This window comes from Neurospora tetraspora (genome assembly GCF_033439725.1).
Source record: "Neurospora tetraspora strain CBS 560.94 chromosome Unknown B0H65scaffold_13, whole genome shotgun sequence".
NCBI lineage: Eukaryota > Fungi > Ascomycota > Sordariomycetes > Sordariales > Sordariaceae > Neurospora > Neurospora tetraspora.
In genome coordinates, this window is record NW_026944395.1 from 8,683 (window position 1) to 34,452 (window position 25,770).

Below are 25,770 nucleotides of genomic sequence, written 5' to 3' on the forward strand. Positions count from 1 at the left end.
TGGTGCCCTTGCCGCCGTCTTCTCGCTGAGAACGGCCCAGCCCAGGGCCAACCAGACTCTGGATGATATCGCTTCCCCCTCCCAAATGCCCAAGACCGGTATATCTAGTCGCCAACTTTCCGTTTAGGATGGGGATATGCAGTTCCTTCTGTGTTGTTGCCCCCCCAAACTCCAAAGAAACCACCCCTCCACGAAAATCGGTGGCCTTGTGAAAACCCGAACAAAAGAAAATAAAGAAGATAAAACATGTGTGAAAACAAAGGAGGGAAAGAGTAAAACCAGAAAACACACTTTCTCCAACTACCTGGCCGAGAAATTAAACGAGAAAGAAACAGAAGTGAATATGATATTTACGCCCTTTCCCCCATTTCCCACCTCCCGCCAAATCGGATGCCCTCTTTTAAATCGTGCGCCATTCGCCATCTGGAGAATTCGGTTACGTCGTTTGTGTCATGTGTGATGAGAAAGTCTGAAATGTATGGAGCGTATGCGAGTGTGTGGGTGGTTGTGGTATATGCGCAAGAAATCGCCATGTCTTTTTTTTTCAGTAATGAGTTGTCGTTCGGATACGAGCCCAAATGAGTGCTAGTATGTGACGAGAACACCCGAGTTGATGTGCCGGCCGTACGTGTTGGGACATATCCGGAGTCCCGGGTCGGGGATATTCGCGCATCGCCCGACGCATTTTGCGCCAAGAACTGGGGGAGGGAAAAACGGGGTCTGGCTCTGTGTGGGCCGCGGCCGCCCCTCTGGGGCCCCGGAAGGGGAAGCAAGGCAGGAAGTGCGACATTGTTTCATCAGTACCTGGCAAAAGACCCAACACCCATTGCGAAAGCGCTCATATAATCAAACACTTTCCACGGGGACGCTTGGGCTTTTCTGTCCCACTGTACTTTTCGCTCTTGCTGTTCCCTGATGGCGGTAGCATGCGCGGTGCTGATTGTCCTTGCTGTCGCTGTTTTCGCAGCTGCTTGACGACGTCGTAAAAGGCCTTTTCAACATTTGTGCGTGTCTTTGCCGACGCTTCGGTGAACTCGCAGCCAAGCTCTCGCGCCAAAGCGTGTCCTTCTTGTGTAGAGACTTCGCGCTCCGTTACGCGGTCGCTCTTGTTGCCCACTAGCATGATCGGCACGGGCGCGGACGGGTTGGTAGCGGCGAGAGGTGATGCTCCTGGATACGCTGACGGCGACGAGGTTGACTCCTTGACTCTTTGAATCTGGTGGTGGAACTTCTTGATGCGCGAGAAGGAGGAGCGTGATGAGATGCTGTATACTAGCACGAAGCCCTCGCCATCTCGGATCCACTGGTCTCGTAGTGCCGTGTACTCTTCCTGTCCTGCTGTGTCCAGAACCTCTAGCATGCATGCCTGGCCGTCAATGACGACCTGTTTCCTGTAGGAGTCCTCGATAGTGGGATCATACTAAATCGTCGAGGTTAGCGATAAGCTGGGAATGCAGGTAGGCGGCTTGTTGGCCAGCCAGCCAGCCAGGGAGGGACGTGAGCAATGCAGGGATATGCAATTGCGTAGGCAGATGATCAGCGCGAAGGGAGACGGTTATGAGAAGAGCAGACTCACGGTTTCGACGAAGTGCTCCAAGCAGAGCTGGATGGTCAAGGCAGTCTTCCCCACGCCTCCGTCACCGAGCACCACCAACTTGTATAACACCTGTTTGTTCCCCACCATGATGGAGTCTTGCTGTCGTACTTTCGCGGATGTCCAAATGTCGAGGAAGCTGGAGCAGCACCAAGGAAAGCTTGGATGAGGCGCGGACGACAGATATGAATCAGGGGAGAAGAGCAGTGAGAGCCGGGGCTTCGCCGCGAGTCGGAATGTGGTGGAATGCGGAAAGTCGTAGTAGTAGTACTAGGTGGTGGTAGTAGTGAGGAGTAGAGGTAGTGTTGTTGCGTGGTTGCAGAGAGAAGCTCAAACAGGCGCAGCCACGAAGGAGTGGCAATTGGAACAGGCGTTCAGCGACTGAGAAGGGCGGCGGAGATTTGAAGAGTGATCGTCACGTCGTCGTCGTGATGGTCGTCCTGGATGGTTGAGGTTGAGGTTATGGATTGGGGGGGGAAAGAATGATGTGAGGGAGAAGAATGATAAGAAGAAGAGCAGCCGGGGGGGGGTTGAATGGCTGCCAGTGGTTGGCAGTGCTACAGTATGTAGTGTGGTTGGGGAGTACGGGTGTCCACCGGGCGGACTCGCGGGCGTGTGAGGTCGCAGGCCGTGGTAGGTCTGTGCAGTACCTGCCCGGTAGCGACGATACTTCCCAAAGGTACAACTTTCACCTCTTGGCACGACAGGTCTGGCTGGCCAGCATGGAGTGGATGGGTAGCAGGACCCAGAGTGGATTGGAGGAGAGCGATTTGACCAATGGGGAGGCTCGACTAGCGGGTAAGCGTTGGATGGGCCCGTGGAGAATGGGTGTTTATTGTGGGGACCGCTCAACAGGTGGGCGGCTCTGGCCTTCCAGGTTCCTACAGTCTGGCAGCATGGGCTCATCACTGGATGTCCAGTACCTGGCCCGACAGGTACCTCCCCTCTGCAATGTGGTCCCAGCGGCCCCTACGGATCCCCCTCCAATAAGCTTTGGGATTTTCCAGCAATGGATCTGGATCCTCGGCCGACGGGGGTAAGGTAATAATAAAAGAGGTAATGTTAAGAGTTTCGCTTATTTAGTGCAGTGGTTTGTCGAAACAGACTCGGAGGCAGAGCCGGCGGAAGGAGGATCAGATCGGGATGGGAGATGTCAAGAATTCCGTCGGGTCTTGGGGCTGTCACGATGGCAGTGTACCTACCTCGATGCCTGCCCGAATTAATGGGCGAGAGACACCGGTATCACCGCGAAGCCGAGGCGCCCTTAGCCAAAACGTGACTTTTAGCATGCCTACAAGCATAGCTCCATTTGACAGATAACCCCTTCAAACAGTCTTCGACTTGTTTTTGATTTTGGTGTTCAAGTTGACTATGACCTCGTCCCCGATGTCAACTTTGACTACCGTACCGTCATGACGCCGGTGGGATGGTCCTGAGAACTCGTGCCAGGCAAACACTTTCGACCTATCTTTATCTCTCCAGACCGGCATCTGACCAGGTGATTGGTCTGGACAAAAAGAAAGTTGCAGTCCTCTTCCCAGTAAAACTCGAACATGATCATGACCCTCGGAGCCTCCTCAATGGCACTCACTCCCGTTGCCGTGCTTGAAATCACATACATACACCATACACACACATCCCTTAGATATGTACACACCTCACATGCATGGCTTGCTGCAACCGTGACCCAAGCGATCTGCCCACTGGTAAGGTAGCCTGTGAACTTTTAGGGTGTCCTCGGTCCCACAGCTCCTCCTGTTTAATGATTTTATAGTCCGCCCGTCTCGAGCTCTTTGGGTCTCGACAGTTCTCTTGATTACTTAGGGGCTAACTACTCCCATTTGGGTCAAGACTCCCGTCGTCTGCCCTGACAATCATAACAGTAGACAAAAAGCGTGCTCATGTAGGACAGCTGCATTGGTAACGCAGGTAAGGTTGATAGAGCGAGTTGGCCATCCATTGAGAATGCGGCAAAGGCTGGCTCGTTGGCTGGCAGAGCTGTCCACTCTGCGAGAACGGCGCTTGCGGGACATGGAGCACCGTTCCCATGGCGCCTTTGGTCCGCTCCATTCGCTCCTCCGTCCACTCGCAAACTTATCCCACATTGAGCAAGCGCAGCCAATCTGGGTTCGCAGTGGTGACAGTACACGCAGTGTAAGCAGCTTCCCGTCTATTGCCTGGGCTTGGGCGAATCTGGGGCCATACAGCTGCTCAACCTTTGGACAACCTTTCTGTGACCCGAACCACGGGATCTGATCCGTTGGCGACACAGGCCATATCTTTTGCATATCTTTTCTTTTCAACACCCAGTCGACATAGTACGGACTAGGGACACGGACACACGGAGACACAAGCACAACCTTGGACGCACGCACGGCTCTTCCCCTCCTTGACCTCCTCTTTTGCTCTGCTACTCTGCTCGTCTTTGCCTCCGTCCTTCCTCGGGCTCAACTGCCATCACAATCGCTTTTTGAAGGAGTCTTTGACAGAACGGGAAGTTCAAGACGGGGCCTGCCTTTTGAGATCCCAAGCCGGTCTCCTCCCGACGGCCAGACCTTGACCCTGATCATACGACGGATCCCTCATTGATTACGCAGCGGCAAAATCCGTCTTGTTGGATCCGTAAATGCGAAATGACCCCGTTCCCCGTTACTGTCGGTTTTGGCTTGGCGCCTTGATTTGCTACGCTGTACGGGGGTGCCAACCACGACGCGGAACCACGATACGACCACGATAGTACGGCTGACGATACCGGTATCCGGGCCCGAGTGGCAAAGACTTGCGGTAGGGCGGGACGGGGTCATCTGTCACTTTGGTTTTCTTGGTCCGGGGAAGCGCCTCATGCCACCACGATCACTTGATACCCGCTCAACTGCACTGGCACTTTTTCTGAAAGACAAATGGCGGGTGACGGCGGGGGAGATGCAAGACAACTGCCAGTGGGCGAGGCTAAAAAGGCGTGACGCTCGGCACCCAACTACCCAAACCGCCCCCGGAGCGGGTGCCGGTCAGGACCCCCAAAATAACTGAGTGCTGTGCAAGGACGGGAGCCAACGGTATTGAAGCTTCCGAGACGGAGAGGTTGACTACGACACGAAATGCGTCTCGCATCATTCCCAAGCCTCTTGAACCCCGGCCCGAGCTCGCAGTTGCTGTAATAGGCTTGCTTGTCAGATCTGTTTTCTTGACTCTTCATTCAGTAATCCTTTTGATCCAAGTCCCTGCCCTACCGTCTTTTCCTGCTTGCTTCAACACTTTTTTTGACCCCATTCCCGTCCCCTGCCCCTCCCTCCACCTCCATCAGCAAAAAGGAGGGGCAACTGCGAGGGAAGTTGAAGCGAGAGGACCCCGAAAACGCGTGAGAGGTGGACTTTGTTGCATGGTGGCCGCAGCGGCCCCGGCCAAGTGTCCAAAGCATCGGATACCCTCCAGACCGGCTACATGCATGAGGTTCCGGGTCAGCACCTTCCTCGTCCTCGACGACCTACCGGGAGGCGGGAAGGTGTGTTGTTGCTTATCGCCTATCGGTATCGGCTAGGTATCTCGACTTGTACCACTTCCCCTCCCTAGGCTCGTCCCTTCCCCTCGATGGAATGTCTCCAGTCAGGCACATTTTTCAAGCCAACGAGGGGTTGTTTTGACCTTTGTCTTGATTGAGCTAATGGTCTGCTGGTCATGCTGACTGGAAGCCCATCAACCGGAGGTCCTTCCGCTGTGAAAGGCATCGTGATCTGCCTTTCCTGTTTTGCATGATGGACCCCGCCGTTGAAAAAACAACCCCAACCTCGTCGACTCGTCATCCTCTTTTCCCCTCTCCGAACCGTTGCAAAGCCCAATTGATGTGCATTTGATCTTCATCATGTGGGTTCCCAACCCATTGTCAACGCTGGGAGGCGCCTCCATTCACTTCCCAACATTGATCTCCAGGAGAATGTCTCCCTACCCTAGCGTGTCACACAACAGCCTTACATCTGTTTTAGAAAGTCTGGCATTCGGAGCAGCGACTGACTGGAGCGATTCTTAACAGCTTGGCACCGCCATATCGAGATTCAAGACCTAGCAGGCCACGCAGTCCGGTGGACATCATATCCATCAGACAAACCCGTTTTCGCGATTCTGGGTGCTCTTCCCGGACGGAGATAGGATGACCCTATGGAGCCTCCCGGATGGGCATGGGCTATGGCCATTCTTGAGGTGGGATCTCTCTAGGCGAGAAAAGTCCGTTACGCGACACCAGATGTCGAAGTCAAAGTCATGGCCGCCATGCTGCGTGGACGACAGGCCCGGAACAAAGACAGAAACACCCGACTTTGTCCCCTCCCACGCCTCCCTCGCTTCGCTAAACCAACCTCCAACCCACACATTTTTGGTGGTTGTTCCCACTTTAGCCGTCTTTGAGCCTCCATCAGTGGCCCAAAACAAAACAACCACGCCGACACCCTGGTTCTTTCAAGTCAGTTCCTCAATGTCTACACCGGGTACCCCGGCCGAAGACTCGGGTCCATCGCGCAATTCAAGTCCCGTTCGGTGATATAGGACGGCGACAGCCAACGTTGCGAACGACTTACAAACGAATTACTTTGTTTCTTTCCTCGTTAGTGGCCCCTGGACAAGCTTGGATACCGAGACGCCGCGACGCCTCCTACGTGCTAAAGAGGCATAGATGGGACAGTTGGCAACAAAATGAGGAAAGTAACCTCGTTCGCCTCGTTAACCGATAAACTACTGACCTCATCAGGGCGCCCCATCAGGTCGAACAAATCCCTTTGTTGTTGAGACAACCGCCACAGTTTTTGATCAAGTGATCAAATCGCTAACAGGCGAAACACAAAAAAAAAGACTCACTTTGTTCCACAGTATCTCCTGTCGAGCCCACTCATTTCCTGAAACTTCGATTCAATACTGGGTCCAATGACAATAGCCGACCTTGGAGCGAGCTCGAGCTGTTGGGACGAGTCGGCGACGAAAAGAAAAGAAAATTGGAAAATTGATTACCCATTTACGGTCAGGTTATGGTCAGGGGTGCCGAGCCTCAGCAACGCATGGAAGTTCCGCTCTTGACATGGCCGGCTTCATAAGCGTAGTTCCGCGATTGGACATTGGGTTATGATTCTCTATCCGATCCCCTGGTTTGGGACCTGGCGGTCTGACACTAGCGGCCCGCCTAAATCGACTATGTACCATTCTTAGCCGACTGTGTGGAGCGCCCCCAACCAACCACAGGCTAGGGAATACGTATATTTATTGTATATTGGTGCCCGCAAAATTTATACTAAAGTAATATAGTATAAATACTCGTATTACTGGTGTATATACGAATTAGCAAGTAATTGAATTAATATTGCCAAAGTAAATTATAGTATTAAGGCTCTTAAAAGGAAGTAACTAACTACTATATAAATACCTAAAATTATTGACCTTACTAATTCCTAGCTAAAGGCGCCCGCGCGCACCCCCAACCCCACCTCTTCGCTCGAACTCCTCTATATACAAAAAGTTAAATACTTTAAAGACCGCTGGGATAAATTTTTCGACGTTAATAAATTTATTAAGTAAAAAAAGCGATCCCTATCCCTTTTAGTCGCGTCTAATCCTAAGCAAATAGAAGATAAAATAGTAGAATCCTCTCTCTAAGCCCTTATAAAGAGGAAATAGAAAGATATTGACGCGTTAATAAAGGATATAAGCGAAATTCTAGTTTACGTCGGGTTTAATATTATTATGAAGAAGGTAAATAATTACCGCGAAGATAAATAAATATAATATAATTTAGAATATATTAAGGGAGCGGCGCGTAGCAGTAAGAGTAGTTTAACGGTTATAGTAAAGAAAAAGATTATAATAGCGAACGCAAAGGAGAATTATAATTAGAAGGTTAAAGTAGTTCTTACTAATAAAATAGGCGTTTAGTAATTTACTTTTATAGTTTCTAACTATAATTATACCTTTAATTCTTCGACCGCTGCCTATTTACTTGCCTAATGCCGTTTCTAGCGTATAAATAAAATTATTTCTAATATTATCAAGCTAATTAAATAACTAAAAACGTTTAATTTAAATATTATTTCCGCTATTAAATTAAAATTCCCTAATATTAAAATTATATGTAAAAATATATAAAACGTATTAATTAATAAAAAAGTAAAAGTAGTTAGTATCTTTATTCTAATATAATAATTCTTTAATATTTTAATTACAATACTTAGTGTAGTTAGCGAAATCTTTTGTAAGGGTAGTAGTAATTAAAGACTTATAGAGAAAATTTTCTAAATTTATTTATAATATGTTGATTAATTAAAGAAGAATTTAAAAATATAGAATTTAAATTGTACTTACAAAGTTAATAAATATAATATACCTTTCTTATAGATATATAGTATTATTACGTTATATATTACTTTTAATATAAAGTATTACCTTCTATTTAATAAAAAGGAAGTATACTTTATATAAATTTTAGAATAATTAAGTAAATTATTAACCGATTATAATATTCCTATACTAAAAGTTATCGTTATAAATTATAATAAAGTATATAAAAAGGCTTGCCGCGCTATCTTTGCTACTACCTAATACTAGATCTATTTTTAGTATATAATAAAAAACGTTATTTTTAACGTTAAAAAGAAATAGGAGGGTACATTCGAAGGTATAGCACTAAGGAATCAAAATAGTAATAGTAGCTATCTACGTAACGAATTTCGGATAAATATTAATCCGGCCAATTAAAATTATATCTCCCGTTAAGTTACTTCCAAACTTCTTAACGACGAAGACTGCGCTCAGTATTTAAAAAATTCCGCCAAGAATACTTATCTCTAGTAGTTAATTAGGCGGGCACCAAAAGGCTCAAACCGTACGTAAATTGATAACGTTAATAGTATACTAATAGTTTGGACCTTTATAATATAGGCGAATTCTAAGTAAAATCTTTAAATATAATAGAGGGTATTATTAGTAAAATTCCTTAAGTAGTAGGGTAAGAATCCCGCCTCCTCTTCTCTCCCCTCCTCTCCCCTCCTCTCCCCTCCTCTTATTATTAATATTATTAATTAAATATTTTATAAAAATAATTAATTGCCTCCATAATGTCACGGTGGTAGCAGACCACTACACTAACCAGCCCGTGTCCCCGCAAAAGGGTACAAGTAACCGAAGCTGGCAATTCGGTCGCTCAAGTGGTCTTATATAGTTGTAATGACAGATGCATCCCACAAATGCCATCACATTCCCCCCCTTACATTGAGAGGTTCGTCCCGAACCTCGACCCCCCTTCCGGATCGCCACGCCAGCGGTCTTCCTAGGAAGCCGATCGAATCAAGTTGGGAACTCTCAATTAAGGCGGCACCGTCAGTGTGCACTTCGCTTACTACGACAGGCATCCATACTGATCTACGGTGTTCCATCCTTAGGGGAACCTATATAAGGGTGCCCGAAAAACCCGAAAGTTTTTCCAACTACGAGGTTCGAACTCGTAGCCTTTTAGCTTCGGTTAAATGTCACGGTGGTGGCAGACCACTACACTAACCAGCCCGTGTCCCCGCAAAAGGGTACAAGTAACCAAAGCTGGCAATTCGGTCGCTCAAGTGGTCTTATATAGTTGTAATGATAGATGCATCCCACAAATGCTATCACACGTAAGATTTACTTCCCCTTATATAATGAATTTGCTTATTTTATTATAAAATTGTACTACAATTATAGTATCCGTATAACCTCCTATATAGAAAGCTAATATAGAATATTAAAAGTATTGCTTAAGAACCGCTATATTAATTTCGATGAGTTATTAACTATTATTGAAATAATATTTAATTGATTATAGGCTAGCTTTAAGGATAAATATATAATATAAATCTTTAAACGTATTATTTAATACCTTAGAGAATTAAATAATTTTAAATTTATTATTAGCTTCAATACGCTTAAATTACTAAATAAATAAGTTACTATAGTAATAGCGTTTAATTTAAAGGAGTAATATAAGAATATAAGCTTAGTAAGATTTATAGAGGAGGCTAAAAAGAAATATACTATATACTTTATATAATAATATAGTTTGCCCTACTGGTATAATTTAGTAGCTCTCGTTAAAGCGAGGGGATCTATATAGTAAGAAATAGTTAATTAACATTAGTAATTAAAATTAGACTAGCCGTTGATAATTAACTTCCTGGCACTTCGACGTAAGGTTAATCCCCGGCCAATTATTATTAACCGCTAGCGGGCTCCTAAAAATGGCCCCCAACTTCTCCCTAATACAGCCCATCAACTAGCAATTAGAGGGGGCGGTAGTATACAATATAATCCGTCTTATAATACTCCTCCCAAAGCCTTATAACCTCCGCTAAAGAAGAAGAAAATAACTACGGTAATATTAGTTAATTAGAGAGAGTAAGAGGCAAAGGTTGAAGTAGAATATGCGAAGTAAGAAACTGTACAGCTATAAATATAATTCTATAAGATATAAGAATTATAGTAATGCGAAGTATAATTAGAGGTACGACTACGGGAGTTCCAATAACTACGGCCACAAGGATACTAGGGATACTAATAATCGACGGCGTTTATAGTAATAGCTTCACATTAAAGGATAATACCCCCACCTTCTTTTCAACAATATCACTAGCAATATTAAGCGATGTCCCTTTCTTCACAGCAGCTATATTTGAACCCTTACTAACCGCCGCCGTCTAGCCAGTAGCAATCTTACTAGCTATACTAGTAATAATACCAATCCCAATCGAACTAGTACTATTAATACTAATAGATCTATATATACTAGTAATAATATAAACTCTACAATTTCACCACCTTCCTATATAAATTAGTATATTAAAATGCCTCGTTTATATAATTCCTGACAGCTTTTCATATAGATGTTATACACATATCACTTTAGTGAAGATTTGGCGGGCGGCAACATGGTTATGCCATTGGCCAGACGGGTTCCACACAGTCGGCTAAGAATCCAACACAGTCGATTTAGGCGGCAGGGACATTAGGCTCCGGCCAGGGGGGTCGGCAGGGGGGAGGGCTCCGGGGGACCGGTCCGAGAAAATCAATATTACTGCTGCTCCATGCTCATCACTGCCGCGCCGAGTACGCCGAATTAGGTTCCGTATCGGCGGGTTCGCTAGCAGGCTCGTGGCATCCATCGCAATTTCAATTTTTTTTTCTCGAAGGGACAAGGACACGGTAAAAGACCCTCACGAAACAGCCATCTTCAGCATAGCCGATTTCTGAATCAACGCATCAACCGAACCTTCCATGCCTTCTTCCCTCTTCGGTCCTGGCCCCGAGTTCTGTCCGCGACACTTCTCCGCCGGGTTCCGTTCCTTTGGGTGATTAAACGGCAGGGGGAAAGGGATATCACACGCATCCTAAACAGTCTATCCGAGATGCCATGAAAACTTTGACCCGACCGGCCGCCCCTGAATTTACTAAACCATCGCCGAGAGGGTAGCATCCCGATCCGGGTCCCGAATCCCGAGGGAAGGCAAGCGGAAGCGCCATTTCCTTCTCGAAGGCTGAGAGCGCAGATTGCCGACGACATGGTCTGATCAGGACGATGGTCTGGATCAGGACGACAGGCTGGCTCACAGGCTCACTCATTCAGCCTAGGACTCCGGCCACATCGCCAACATCGATGTCGACGTTGATGCCCAACCTTCTTGCCGCCTCCACCATGCCTCCTTCGCCTTCCTCAACCCAGAGATCCACCCACTCTTTGGCCTTCTTGAATTTGTCCTCATCAGCGTCAAATTCCAGCTCGCCCGGCCGCGCAACATAGATGGCCCGCAGCCCCTCCTTCTTAGCAGCCTCCAAGTCACCCAAGTGCGCCGCCACCATCGCTACCTCTCCCGGCTGCAGATCCAGGTCCCGCAGCGTGCCCTGGTACACCTTCGGGTTCGGCTTGTACGCCTGGTACATGTCGCACGAGAGCAAGCGTTGGAACCCCAGCGGCGAACTGCCATCAACGCCCTTCTGGCTGTTCAGATCCTTGAGGATAGCCTGATTGGCGTTGGACAAGGCGACCGTGTGGTATCGGGAGCCGAGAAGCTGCAGACCCCGGATGGTATCGGGCCAGGGCGGGAGGTCGTGCCACGTCAGGCTGAGCTTCTCGACCTCGGACGGGGTGAAGAGGCCGTCCAGCTGCCACTTGGTCAGCAGGTCGACGAGACTCTCGTGGTGGAAGGTGTCGATGTCCCTCCAAGGCGTCTCGTCGGGAACGAAGGAGCGGGTCCAGTCCGCGTAGGCCCGGCGCCATTCCTGGGCGAAACGGCCCAGTCGTCTCGGGTGAGTGAGCGGGCGCGGGAGAGGACTTGCTCGGACGGTGGCGTCTCCGATGACGTGGAGTTGGAGGCAGAGGCGGAAGAAAGCTTGGACTGTGTGGCCGAAGCGAGGGCGGAGACTATCTTTTCCCGCCAAGCTACGCTGGTGCCGAAGACATCAAAGGTGAGTGCTTTGATCTCGGTTGCCCAGGGAGGGACTTGATGAGTAGCGGGCATGATTCGGGTATAGGGGTACGATGCAGGGAGAGAAAGGTGAGTCGAGGTAAGTAGGTAAGTGGCTTGTAGAGGTAAGTTGGGATACAATGATCACAAGGGTGCAAGATCCGAGTCTCAGACAAAGGTAAGGGAGGAATGATACCAAACAAACAAAGTGGTTTTTGCTGTTTGTTTGTTCGGTAGTCCAAGAGGGGGGTACCGGAGAATGATATCAAGGGTCCGAGGCAGCCGTTTATACGGCCATCGCTTACCCTATGCTTCCCCGCATCTGCACATCTTTCTTGTAAAGAGACAATTGCGCGATTGCAACTATCCAATTACGTCATTAGATGTCGTTGGTTGTAAAATCTCGAAGAGTTTCCGAAAAATATTCAGTCAGCTTATGGTCAGGTACAATATAGACTTGAACATCTATATGCAATTGAAAAGTCATCAGGGAAGTCTCTGAAACCTTCAAGTGACAATTGAAGCGTTTGTTGGTGCAAGTTGGTCGTTGTTGCCAGAAATGACGGAACAAAATAGCTAAGGTAGGCACGAGGTACCTTGGGGTAGCGTTCAATTCGGGCCCGAATAACGTCACCCGGCCGGTCCCCGAATTCATGGGGCCGAAGCGTTCCCGTGCTCAAGCACCTTGACAGTCGGCCAAGATAATCCCAGCATCACGGCAGAACACGGCAGGCACGGGTCGGATGCGATCGCGATGGCGTAGATGAGATGGTTCGTTCCCAACCACGTCTACCACGTTCCTTCCCCTTGAGTTAGTTTGGACGACAAACACCAATGACAAGGAGCAACAAGGAACACGGCGGTTTCGGGACCGGCGCCCTGTGCACACCTTTGTTCATCGGAGATCTATCGGGCTAACAGCAGGTTGAAACCCGACCGCCACATCTTGATCTTCACCCTTTGACAATGGCAAAGACTCTCCGAAGAATGCTTGTTGAAGCGAGCAAGAACCAGACGGACGGCAAATGGCGACTTTCTGGACAAATCAGCGACGTTCTCTTGATGCGCCTGTGCGATTATCAGCATCTCCACTACATCAACGGCTTCATTGTCACTTGTTTCTTTTCTTCGCCTTCTAGAACACCTTCCATATTAGGATTTACATCCGATTTACAACTCCACCAAAGAGACCGGTCGCGATCCAAATGATGAAATACTGCTTCGACTGGGCTGAGTCGGCTCCACCAAACCGGGGGAAACAGTGGGAAACAGTGGGAACGATCGTCGAAGTCCAGCCAACTTCTGATGTAAACGACCGTTGCGTGTGTAAGTGGTTGGACAAGGCTGAATCTTCAATATCTCTTGGCGTTAACGTCGGAGATATATCTCCTTACATGCGTGCTGGCAAAATCTCTTATCGACCTACGAAGCAGGATTACAGGTAAGACGCGGAGAAGTTAGTCCGGACAGTGACGGGTAGGTACAGTTCTTGGGATTTGGATATTTCTGATCTTCGACGTATTTGTATAGTAGTGTCCCAGCAGAAAGAGAGAGAGACGAGAATGTTGATCTTGACTTTTATCAAACCCTACACTTTGCCCAGAAAAGAAACCTTGATCTTACGCCAAGGTTAAGCTACGATCATCACGAACGAGAGAGAGATCCGGAACTTACACCCCAGAAAAGGAAACATCCAGAAAACAGATCAAATTCATGGGTAACACAACACGCCCTCCCAAGCGGAAGGACTCCAACCACTTCACCGGCCCCAAGCACTACAACGCCGCCTACTCTAGCGGCGCCTTCTCCTTCTTCAACCCAACTGCCCGCTACCACGTCCTCGCGCCCTCAAGCCACAACGAGGTCGAGCCCCAAGTCGATCCAACAACCGGAAAGAGGCAGAAATCCCAGCAGGCCTCCGACGAGCTCTCCCTAACCGGCAACGAAGCCGCCTCCATCCTCGGCCACCGCGCCACCAACGACACTACTCAAGAAGCCGTCGCCTCCCTCCCTCAGGACACCGACATCCCCACCCTATCCGCCGACCAGATCGGCCGCGCCCTCGAAGCCACCGATTCCCAGCTCAGCGCCCAAAGTTCGCTCCAGAATGCCGCCAACGCAGCGACCGTCTCGCCCGAGCGGCTGGCGGGCGCCCTTGACACCTCGCCTAGCCAGATCGGAAGGGTCGTCCAGCTGGGGATGGGGATGGGGGGTAGTGCCAATGGTAGCAAGACGTCGATCAACACCACGCAGCAAAAGCAGCGAGAACAGGAACAGAAGGATAGCGGGGTGTATTATATCTGGCGGAGCAGGGATAATAGGAAGGGAAGACATGCGGCGGTTGTTACGAAGCCGGGGATTTTGCAGCAGGGGAAAATGAAAAAGGGTAATAAAGGGGGGGGTGGGAATAAGGATAAGGATAAGGATGGTGGGAAGGATAACGATGATGGAGAGGAATGTGGTAGGACCAGTGGTGGTTGGAGACATAGGAGAAAGTTGCAGGATGAAGAGACGGGGGAGGGGATTGAGGAGGAGGATGCAAGAGAGGAGGCTAGGGGCGAAGGGCCCAGGGCGACGAATATGTCGAGGATGACGTGGCATGGTGTGTTGAAGATGGTGACGAGCTTTCCGTGGTGGGATATTAGTTATGATGTGGCTTTGACTTTTTTTATTGGTATGTTTGTTCCCTCCTGTTTTGGTTGATGGTTGACTACTGCCGCTTGAAGAGCCTTTACGGCTCGGGAATGGGAATGACTGGAGTTGAAAAACAAGAAGACTAGTTACTGACATAACCCAACAGCCGCCATAGCAAGACTCATCAACGGCTTCTTCGTATACCTCCCCCTCGCCGCGCCCAAATCCGAATTCAAAGGCGAAGAGACCGGCGCCGGCGCCGGCACCACCCGTCTCATCACCTGCACCCTCATCGTCATCTCCTCGGTCCTGATGATGCTCGAAGCCGTCAACGAAAACCGCGCCGACTGCTTCGGCTGGGCCCTCGAGGAAAGCCTCGCCGGCAACGCCGACGGTCCCCGCCTGCGCTCCCACGAGCACCAAGGAACACGCTGCACCCACCACCATCAGGTCCGCTACGTCCTCCTCCGGGGGTCTAACCCGAGGGACCAGCGCAAAGCCGTCGTGGTCCCCGTCTCTGTCTCGGTACCCGATGACCACAACCTTCATAACGAGAAGAAGGATGACCCGGATGCATCTCACAGCGACGGCGATGGCTCGGACTCGGATGACTCTGCCGACGGCAGCAAGAAACCCGATAACAATGGCCACAACAACCACCAACACCCCTCGCGCGCGTGGAAGTGGTGGCCGTCATCCGACGAGCTCAAGTCGCACTACTTGCACGAGATCGGTTTCCTGTCTTGTCTTTTGCAACTAATCGGAGCCATCATTTTCTGGACCGAGGGTTTTACTGGGTTACCCTTTGCCCAAAACAACTTGACCACGGGGGCGTTGGACGGGTCGTACTGGCTACCCCAGGTGGTCGGAGGATTCTTCTTCATCGTCTCGGCGGTCTTGACCATGGTGGAGGTGCAAGACAAGTGGTACATCCCGGCGCCGAATCTGCTGGGGTGGCATATCGGTGCTTGGAGCTTGGTGGGATCGTTGGGTTTGACGGTTACGGGGGCGCTGGGGTTTGCGCAAGATGCTGGGCCGCAGTATGGGTATGCGGTGGGGATGGCTACTTTTGTGGCTAGTTGGGCTTTTTTGGTGAGTTAAACTGCCCCGGTTCTGATGGAGTGTGTGGATTGGGGACACGAGATGAGGAGACACTCGCTTTTTGCCGGCGAGTCGTTGAAGGAAATGCGAATGCTAATTGTTGTTGATAATTTAGATCGCTTCAGTGATTCTGCTGTTCGAAGCTTTGAACAAGTATCCCCTTACCGTCGGTACTGCGCCTCCTTCACGCGAGCCTCATATCCGCCCGGATGCAAAGCAGCAGACTGGGGCTTAGGGGGATGGAGTGGGATAGACCACTTGGCTGTACAATGTTGGTCCAGGCTCTTGGGAGGTTTCGTTAGACGGAGTATTAGAGGTTTAGAGAAAAATTTTGAAATACATGATCTCGAAGTCGTCGTGGGCCATCGTGGGATTGATTCTGACAGAAGATTGTTCATCGCACATATGATACCATTTTTGAGACAGCGACGATGACATTACTAGAGACAGCGTCCTTAGAAAATTCCATCCTAGACGCTCAACGGCGAGCAGGAGTGGTTCATCAATTCGTGACTGTTCACAATGTGAAGGATGTGGTTGTTCTCTGAAGGACGAGTCTCCATGTAAACTAGAATAGTAGTTGATGTAGAGGACCACATTTAATTTTCATCTTGACAACACACGCCAATCTCCGCCAACTCTTTCCAGTGAAAGACGCACACATCAACAATACAAAAAGTGGCAATACAGGAGTCTAGATGGGATCACAAATCTCCCTCCGCCAGAAACAGATACTCTTGCTTACACATTGCAGAACAAAAGTCCGTTTGACACACTCACCGCCGTCTACCCAACCCAACGATACTCCCCTAAACAAAGGGCAATCCGCTCCATTATCCCAAGAGGGCAGAAATGATATTCAACAAGCTGCCCAGGGGGGGAAAACCCAACGGCTCTCCGATATCGCAGGTTCTCTAACCGCCACTGTCATGTACATGAAGCCGCCTTAAGGCCGTTTGATAGACCTTGAATCTCCCCTTCCAACTCAGGACGAAGAAAACGCGGGGAAGCTTGTCCTTGCTAAGTGTTTCGAATATTCATGATAGTATGCCTGTTGGGATCGCATTGAGGGTGAGAGTCGAGAGGTGATGGGTCACGTAGCGTTTCTTTAGTGTCTGACCTTGACGCGGGAGATATGCCGTTCAGATGTGAGATGTCGAATAGACTGGAATAAACTTTTCAAAATTCGTCACAGCACTTGTGACTATCAGAGTGACCCAATGAGTTGTCAATAAACTAAATAAATGTTCCAGATTTCGCAAAGTCTATTTGAACCTTGAAACTTTGAGGTCTGGAAACATGGAGCCTGAGACGTGTTTGTCGAGCACTTTATCTGAAACAAAGCAGTGTCTGATGAGTTAATTCAGCATCAAAACCAAGATAAACAATATCAATCAGATAAACAAACCGTTGCAGAAGTTGTTGTCCATGTGTTTCCATAGAAAACGTAGCCCCTCTGATATATTCTATCGCCCTCTTTCTTGCGACCTTCACAGTGAGGTTTGGAAGACGTTCATCATCTGGGGCATCACGTCCTTTGCGACTCCATTCATACGTCCATGGGCACAGTTCTCTTACCTCTCGCCTCACCTTCGCCAACGGTCTTGAGTAGTGCTCATGTCAGTATGCATACTCGCTCAAACGTCCCCAACCCGTTGACCTCAAAAGGGGCTCCGCGAGTCCGCGTACAGCCAGACATGGAGCGTTGTAGGGTAGCAACCCCCGGGAAATTTATGTTGCCCTCTGCACGACACCCCTGAAATGTTTTGCTCGGCTCTGCAGGTACAGCCCACAGGCGACAGGAGGACCCATCATAGAAGCTTCAACCTGCATTAGCAGTGCCGGACTAACGCATGCAATGCGCTGCAGTTGCAGTGATGCACGCTGACGCCGCGACTGATGGAGGATTTTTGGATGATCGCTGGAGTGACGGGGTTGATGATCATTCACCCATGATGTGATGGGGTTTTGGGGGTTTGTTGATTGAGAACATGGAGTCTTGTAACCTGTCAGAAATACATGTGCAACTTGACACCAACGGTTCGAGACTTCTCGGGAGCCGACAGACAGACAGCCCTGTGTCAACTTGTCAAGAGAACCAGCGAGGCGTGCCAGGGCCCAGGGGTCATGAAGAGTTCGAGAACGATTGGCCAATGCACTTTTCCTCACTCTTCAGATATTCAGATTGCTGAAAAGGAGCACAGAGTTCATCCCATCAGCCCAGCCCAGTCCAGGTTCGCCAGGCAGGCCAGGCAGGCCAGCCCAGAGTTCAGACGCAACACATCGCACCGTGGGAAATGCAAAGGGCTTCGAGGCGAACCGGGACGCATCCTGTTACACCGAGGAGGATGAGGAACCTTGGGAATGATTGTAAACCTCAAAAGGTAAGGTATGCGGCGTTCTCCTTGGGAACCTTCGTTAATCTCCCGCGGATGCCGCAACGGCACAGCCAAGTTTGTAGGGACATTCGCTAAAGGTGAGGTTGTTGGCTGTGTCGCACATGCAACCCAACACACGCAAAAGAAATAATATTTCCTTCGTTTTTTCTCCAACTGTGACGACCGTGATTTGCTGGTCCTTTCTCATTTTGGCCCGTGATGGTTCACGTTTGTTGCTTTTTTTGGTGGATGTTGGGCGCAGTTGGCCGCTGCAGTGACGCGGGGTTAGTTCTCTCTACAGGTGCTATCAAAACCAACCCATAGGCTGGACCTTGGTTCAGGAATGTTGGTGATAAGGTTGAAAGTTGACGATCAGATGTGATTGTCTGTCGAATCTATCTGTGAGGACGGGATCATCATATCGCAGACACGGCATGTTTCTGCGAGTGGGTGTAGGAATGTAACCCCAGACGGTTTTTGTGTAACGACAACCGACATCTTCAACATCTGTCAAAATAAATGTCTCAACTGCTCGGCGGTCGTCTTTCGGATGATAGGTAATTGTTTGGCGGATGTTCGCGCGGGCTGAGACTCGGACGCGGGCGTGGCGTACCGGTACTGTCCTTTTCCAGTGCCATTGGCCATTGCACAAATCTGCCCTCCGCGTACCTGCAAAGGTCAGCACAAAGTTGTCGTCGCCGCCGCCGTCATCGAGGGTTTCATCCGTGATGCTCTGCCGTGATGAGGAAGCTAGGGGCTCAAAGTGATGGTTCCCCACTGCTAGAACTTGTGATCGGCGGTCGCCCCATCACAGAAAAGAGATTTGGCTGGCGCAATGGCAGCATCTTATTGGTCAATCGACTTTTTGCGCAGCCGTCGCTAGCCCGGAACCAGAAGGGTTTAGTGCTCAGAGATCCTTTGGGAGCATCAGTAGAGCAGAGCCATTTCTGGATGGCGAGCTTCAGCCTGGGATAGCTTGGCGAGCCTCAGTTCCGGTGATGGTAGGCCAGGCCCTTCAGCCAATAAACTCGTCACACGAGCACTTGTGTCCTTTCACTGGTGCAGGGTGCGAGGTCGCATCTCCGATGTGATGGAGACGGCCGAGGCGTGGTGACGATGGGCAAGATGATGCGTCAATATGTGTCAATATCATCTCTTGAAGCGAGAACGGGACGGATTCCAGAAACACCGAGGTTATCCTGAAGGACACCTTGGACTTTCGATGAAACGACAACCCATCTTGGCGCCCCGCGTGATATTCCACGACGGCTTGTGATATTGTTTCCCGTGGGTTTACATCGAACACGCCATGTGTATCATCAGCACAGACGGGTTCGTCGTGATGTTACGGAGCCGCTTCCGTTCAGAGGGTTTTTAGGCTATCGGTTCCTGGCAAGGGCTGGGCTGCTTCCAGAGCTGGGCCTCCCGGCGTCCATTTCCCTGGCGTTTCCATGGCTTCCACTGGCCAGACGAGGCCGAAGCCAGGAACCAACGCCTTGGGAAGCTCCCTTTACTTCCAGCTGTCATGGTGGCCCCTGTCAGTGATTTAATGACCTCTTGCGCAAGCACTGTAGCATACTGTCTCACCTGTGCAGTATCAGGGGCAATGGACTGAAGATATTGAAGTGCCAAACAGAGTTGATGAAGAATCAGAAACCACGAGGAATTGAGACAGAAAGAATTCTTCCATCAAGGTTACAGACGTTGAGATTAGGTGTGCAACCGCCAAATTTAGCGAGCCGGCCTTTCTACTGTTTATATGAACCGCGATGGTCCGTGAGCTGCTGCCCAGGGAACGGGGGGAGGCGGAGAGGGAGAGGGGAACCCCAAAAATTGTGTGGTACACTGCACAGGGGCACCTCCTGCAACTTTTTTTTCTCACCTCGACGGGACCTTCACCTTCCCATCCACCTGTCATCGGATGTCGGTCGCGCTTGTGTCCTCGGTTGAGACCTCTTTCGGCGCACATGCCCTCATGGGAAGCCGTGATGATGGCCAATTTCTGGCCTTCTCGCGCGCCTGGCGCTTCCCTCCGCCAGCGAGATTGACCTCATTGAGGTGAAGTGCCTGGCTGGGGGGTCCGGTGGCCACGGGGCAACCACGATCTCTCTGGAGGTTAGCGCACCACAGAGTGCACCTCCTGGGTCTCCCCCCTCCTACACCACAAGAGAAATCATGGCACCCTTGATATGATCTTTCCTCGTACTGTCGGGTACTGTACAAGCAGTTCGGTACCTCACCCTCCCACTCTCCCACCTTGCCCTTCAAGCCTCTAGGCTCGATTAGGGTAGAAAGTACTTAACCAGCCCATCCAGTGCTTCCACTCACTCTGACCAGGGCCTTGCCTCCAAAGAGACGACGAGTGGAAAGTGGTTCTTGCTCGGTTTCTCCTGGGGACCTTGTCACAGTCTCGTTAAGTACCTTGTATCGATTCAGTTTTTGTTCTTTGCGACCGGGTGCGCATTGTTCTTTTCGCCCTTCGAGGTCGCAGCCGAGTTGTGCTCCTCTGGTTTCATTCTCCATCCCGTCGTCCATCTCGACCGGACTCTGGACTCTCACACGCCGACGTTGAAGTGGACTAGACGTTGCGCCTTGTCTGTGTTCCGACTACTGCCCGTTACATCCCGTCGTCCCTCCTTGTGTTCGGGTAGTGCTGTGTCGGTGCGCATCTGTCAAAGGCTTCACACATTGCGCTTTGCCTCACAGCCTAGAGGTAGTCTTGTCAGACCTTCGGTTCCCGTACATTCGCTTCTTAGGTTGCCTGGGCTGTGTCTTGGTCATCGACCTGTCTCGGTCTTGCTGCCGAATCGCCACTCCTTTACGCCATAGACGCTTGGCCTTGAAACGGTGCTGGATTTTCAATTTTTCATCAAGGACTACTTTGGAAAACACCAAGTCGGCTTCGCTCGCTTTCTCGTTGAAGAAAGTCCTGTTTTTGCTCCGATCTGCGTCCGGTATGTACCCGTCACTCCACGTCTCGATGCCCGTTCTCTCCGCTTCTACCGGGCAGTTACGAGCTTCCACTACTTGGACTACTTAAATGTTGTGAACCACGAGGCTCCGAAGCCCCTCTTTCTGTGCACCATATCGAGGGGTCAAGAACATCTAGAATCTCCATGTTATCATATTACCAGCAGTACCTTCCCTTAGTACCCCGTGAAACGCTGACCAAAGGAAAGACTCTAGGCAGGACCGACTGGACACTGGATACTGGCTACAGCTTCCTCACCTCGACCGAAATTCGGGTTGTTTCACCTTCATTCTTGACTTCAAGTTGTCCTTGTTCAGCTGAGCAAACAAGTGCACTCCTTCCTCGAGTTTGGACGATTGCCATTTCCCCCCGATAGCGGATCACCTTGACGTCCCCGCCATCAACTCCATTCGTTCTTGCCAGTCGCCCCAGGTGGAAGTCGAAAACGACCCGCTCACTTATCTCATCTCATTTACACACCGATTTGCGGGCTCCACTCGTTCAAAGAAGCCCGGAAAGTGCAAACGATTCGGACGGCGGAAACAGAGGAAGTCGATACCCACGAGACTGGGTTTTCCTGTGGGTGCCAAATATAATCCACGTTCTACCCTTGACTACTCCAGAAATCCCCGATTTCCAAATTACCCACCCACCAGACCAAGAGTCTCGACCCAGGGGCAGTTCAGCCAGTCATAACAGTCTTCAGTCACCCTCGTCATTAACTGCTCAGCACTGACTGCCGTGCTCTTCTGTCGATCTGGTCGATCTACACGATTGGATTACCTTTCTTGGTCCTTCAGAGATCAAATATATACCTTCTGCTCGGATTATTCGGGCTTTGTAAGTCAACTCTCTTCAAGGTCCGAGATCTTTTTTTTCCACCGGACCCTCGTTGCTTGGAGGCACTTGCGTTCTTGTCCCCGAGTCAGAGACATGTTGCTTGGTTACAAGTTTCTTTCTCGACTGGCATCATACAATATGTAGCCGCAAGAGGGTGTCTTCTCAAGAAAATTCAAGTTTCCAAACTAACAAATCAGCCACAGACCACACCGGAAATTTTCACGTGAAGACGTTCAGTGGGCAGATTTTGAGCCCCCTTTCTCCTTGAAACTGCAACGGTAGTTCGTATCTTTGACAGAGACGACATCTCGCCTCGCCTTGTGTGGGGGTATCTGTTTTTCCAGGTATGATTTTTCGCGAAGCCCGGTCATTAATCCTTCATGCACCCCCTGGCAACGTGACATAGACCGGAGCAGCCACCCTGATCGAGAGCTGCTGACCCGTGAAGCGTCTCTCTAGAGCTGGCCCTTTCACATTCATTGGATTCCGTTTTTGTCTCCACGAGGCAACAAACACTCTGGACAATCATTATCGCGGGACCTGAAAGACGACAAACGACTCTGCCGACGACGACTGCAAGTAGACGGTGGGATGGCGATGCTCTGAGTTCTGGTTGTTGCTTGCACGAGACTGCAGCTCTTCAACACTGAGGATATTACAAGCAGTTCACCATGGGCGCCTGGGAAACTGAGGATGAGGGGACCGACCCGGTGGTGTCGTTGCCGATCCGCAACCCTTCGATACGCAACCGTTCTCGAAATCAATCCCGAGCTTCGCGCAAATCCAGACGGTCCACCACACCAACGAATAGGTCGGGGAGCTCCTCCCCGCCACCTTTGCCCGTCGATTGGAGCGACAAGGGATCCAAAAGAGCATCCAAAAATATTAGCATAGACGACAACATCGGCATTCTTGACCCACTTGACCCACGAAGATTTACCCCTACGCTTCACGCCAGTCTAGTCTCGGAGATATTGTCTTTGAGACGTGATCAGGAGGAGAATCTTAAAATCATCGAGGGCCTGGAGACGTCGCTGCAAACAACCCGAGAAGAGTCCGAGTCCTTGCAAACGACGCTTTTGAATACTACCAAGGAAAGCCGGTCATTGAAACGCCAACTAGCACTTTTGGAAGGCGGGACCTCTTCTGCATTAGATCAACTGGCCAAAGAGCGCGATGAGGCTGTGGAATCTGCGAACGACACCAAGAAGAGGCTAGAGACCACCCAGAAGAAACTGCGAAACCAGGAGGAGGATATCGAGCGTGTCCATCAGCAATGGACAAAAGAAAAGGATGGGTGGGAGGAGGAGAAGCGGAAGCTTGAGGTCCGTATTCACGTCGCGGAAAGCCGCCTGAAGGTGGTCCTTGATGAGGTGACTGCGTTCCAAGCTGCGCAGACAACCGCTAGCCTTGATCGCCCTAAGAGTGCGGCGGGCAGCGAAACCGGACAAGAAAACGATGGCGCAAGCGTTCGAACTCTCAGCTTGACCAACAGCATCCGGTTCTCTACTGTCAGCGCAATGATGAAGCCGAATGGCAATACCTTGGCAGACGAGCTTGGTTTCGATGGAGACTTCGAGGATGAAAGCGACTACGGAGGCCGTCAGAGTGTCTTGTCTAACCGTGGGACACATGCGGACCACGAGCCGTGACAGTGCGTTCGTGCGGTTTTCAAGCCGTGAGAGCGCCCACATGCGAAATGGAAGCCGCGATACCCTTTTCTCCATCAAGGACACACCGACGACACCAAAGCACCGAAAGCCTTCTCAGATCTGCTAGCATTAATCGTGGAAAAGCTGTCTCTGAACCAGTCCACCCTCGATAGACTGGAAGGCGCCGTGATCAAGGAGGATGAGGAGTTGCAGCCGCAAACACCGAAGCCAACTTACGTCGATACTGGAATCCAATACTCGCCGCCTCCTTCTCCCAAGATTGCACAAATCGAACCTTCGACTCCTCAACCGGCCCTAACCCTTTCTCACCAACTATACGAGAGGCCATCTGATGTTGATAGCCCACCTCGTACCGACACTGAATCTGAGCCAAACCGAAGAAGAAAGAGAGTTCACCTTGGGGGTCCGTTGTCAATCAAGCCACCCAAACACACAAAACTTGATGGTGAACGGAACGACGCAAACCATGGCAGAGCCGCTTAGCCCGCCTCGAACACCCAAGTTGCCAGTCCAGGAATCACTGCCCACACCCCAAGCGACGCCATCTACTATGGTAACTTCCTCCACGCAAACCGATATTCCATCTCTTCAGCTGCAGCCACCCGGTGTTGAGTCTCCCTCATACACTATCCCCAGTATCAGCATTATCCCTCCCTCAAGCCGACCTGCGTCACCATGCGAGCCACTCCTGCCGCCCTTATCTAAGGACTTCGGCTGTCAGGTCTCCATGCCTGCTCGTGTGTCTATGCAGTCGACTGCAGTGCAAACGGATGAGATTCGGGTTGACTTGCGGCTGGCTAAGCTCCCCGCCCACTTGCATCCCTCCGCCCTCATCTCTAGACCTGTTTCACCAGCCGTTTCGTCCGTTGATCACCACACCGAGGAACCTAGACAGTTCACACCAGTACCAGGAAACCTGCCACCTCGGAACCCAAGGCGACTGACCAACAAGCCCAGTGTGTCCGAGATCCAATCCTCGCCGCCTATCGCAGCATCCCCGGTTTTGGAAGATATGCATGACACCTATCCTGGGAACAATGATGATGGGCCGCTGTCTCATTATGACGCTCCTATGCGAAGGACCGAAACGGATTAGCAGCTTGTTTGCCGGTTTCAATGGACATAGCTCGGACGAGGAAGATTTCATGAATCCGGCGGATCAGAGCGATTCGGAATAATTGCACAGCTTTATCTGCTCCAAAGCCCATGACCAATTCTAGCTTTGGCAAGCGTAGCTCTGGAAGCACTGCAACAAATGAGCTCACCAGAGCAGACCTTCTCCCAAAGGACCGCTGGAGTACGTAACACTCTTCGCGGACTTGAAGAGGAGGAGAATGACACTCCAGATTGTCTTGACTCTGTCAGCATTTTCCATCAGCGCGATAGCCGCGATTTGAGCCTGGGTTCGAACTGCTTCCAGGCGCTCAGGACGATCAACCGCTTCCAAGGCAAATGGCATGCGCAGGGCTGCTCTGATACAGAAGCGGCATCGTATCCCACCGTGACTCCTTGGCAAGAACACCCCAAGCTTTACTACGGGACGCTGCGGAACCGCCATTTCCCTATTCCAAAAACGTGCTAGTTTCGAGGAAGCCTGTTAATACCAGTAGCCCGAGCGAGGGCCGCGGCGTAAACTCCTATGAGAAGTAACGAGGGGGGAATTCACAGGCGAGGTTCAAGTCGTGGTCCTTATCGGGCAAACAGCATCCGAAAAGCCCGTCCGCCATCGGCAATCTCGCGTAGAGAAGCCAGCGGCGCACAAGCCGGTCTCCTCCACCCTTCATGCCCCCAACTCAAGCACCTGACAGCCCTGATTTACCTCCTCTGCCGCGCAACTCTATCAGCAACCCCAAGAAGACAGATCGGTCGCAACGGTCGACAACGATGGCGAACATAGACGATCTGCCAGGTCGGCCTGCGAGTACAAGCTCGAATCAGTCGACGAGTGTGGTTGATGCTATTGCCAAGACGATGGTTGGAGAATGGATGTTCAAATATGTCAGAAGACGGAAGTCGTTTGGCATGACGGACAGGAATGGCGATGACAGCAGCAACGACCGTCACAAGCGATGGGTCTGGATAGCCCCCTATGAGCGCGCGATCCTCTGGAGTAGCAAACAAC

The 25,770-nt window shown here is 50.4% G+C and overlaps 5 protein-coding genes across 5 annotated transcripts; 3 read left to right on the forward strand and 2 right to left on the reverse strand.

The window, feature by feature from the left end:
* Positions 1-649: 649 nt before the first annotated feature.
* On the reverse strand, positions 650-1,889 carry B0H65DRAFT_84242 (ras-2 protein). The gene is made up of 2 exons (XM_062831475.1): positions 1,577-1,889; positions 650-1,420 (listed from the first exon to the last, which is right to left on the reverse strand). The coding sequence occupies exons 1-2, from the start codon at positions 1,682-1,684 to the stop codon at positions 839-841; spliced, it is 690 nt and encodes a 229-aa protein (XP_062676441.1). The 5' UTR covers positions 1,685-1,889; the 3' UTR covers positions 650-838.
* Positions 1,890-5,738: 3,849 nt separating this feature from the next.
* Positions 5,739-6,125, forward strand: B0H65DRAFT_447118 (uncharacterized protein; the record flags this gene model as incomplete). The annotated part of the gene is made up of 1 exon (XM_062825848.1): positions 5,739-6,125. The coding sequence occupies one exon, from the start codon at positions 5,739-5,741 to the stop codon at positions 6,123-6,125; it is 387 nt and encodes a 128-aa protein (XP_062676442.1).
* A 5,084-nt stretch (positions 6,126-11,209) lies between these two features.
* On the reverse strand, positions 11,210-12,105 carry B0H65DRAFT_512973 (HAD-like domain-containing protein; the record flags this gene model as incomplete). The annotated part of the gene is given in 2 exon segments (XM_062828623.1): positions 11,210-11,866; positions 11,878-12,105. The coding sequence occupies 2 exon segments, from the start codon at positions 12,103-12,105 to the stop codon at positions 11,210-11,212; spliced, it is 885 nt and encodes a 294-aa protein (XP_062676443.1).
* Positions 12,106-13,623: 1,518 nt separating this feature from the next.
* On the forward strand, positions 13,624-16,253 carry B0H65DRAFT_84376 (uncharacterized protein). Its single transcript, XM_062831477.1, has 3 exons — positions 13,624-14,725; positions 14,852-15,777; positions 15,902-16,253. Exons 1-3 carry the CDS (start codon positions 13,765-13,767, stop codon positions 16,019-16,021), a joined length of 2,007 nt encoding a protein of 668 aa, XP_062676444.1. The 5' UTR covers positions 13,624-13,764; the 3' UTR covers positions 16,022-16,253.
* A 6,393-nt stretch (positions 16,254-22,646) lies between these two features.
* On the forward strand, positions 22,647-24,260 carry B0H65DRAFT_512975 (uncharacterized protein; the record flags this gene model as incomplete). The annotated part of the gene is made up of 5 exons (XM_062828624.1): positions 22,647-22,685; positions 22,995-23,590; positions 23,622-23,653; positions 23,755-24,093; positions 24,151-24,260. The coding sequence occupies 5 exons, from the start codon at positions 22,647-22,649 to the stop codon at positions 24,258-24,260; spliced, it is 1,116 nt and encodes a 371-aa protein (XP_062676445.1).
* Positions 24,261-25,770: the final 1,510 nt, after the last annotated feature.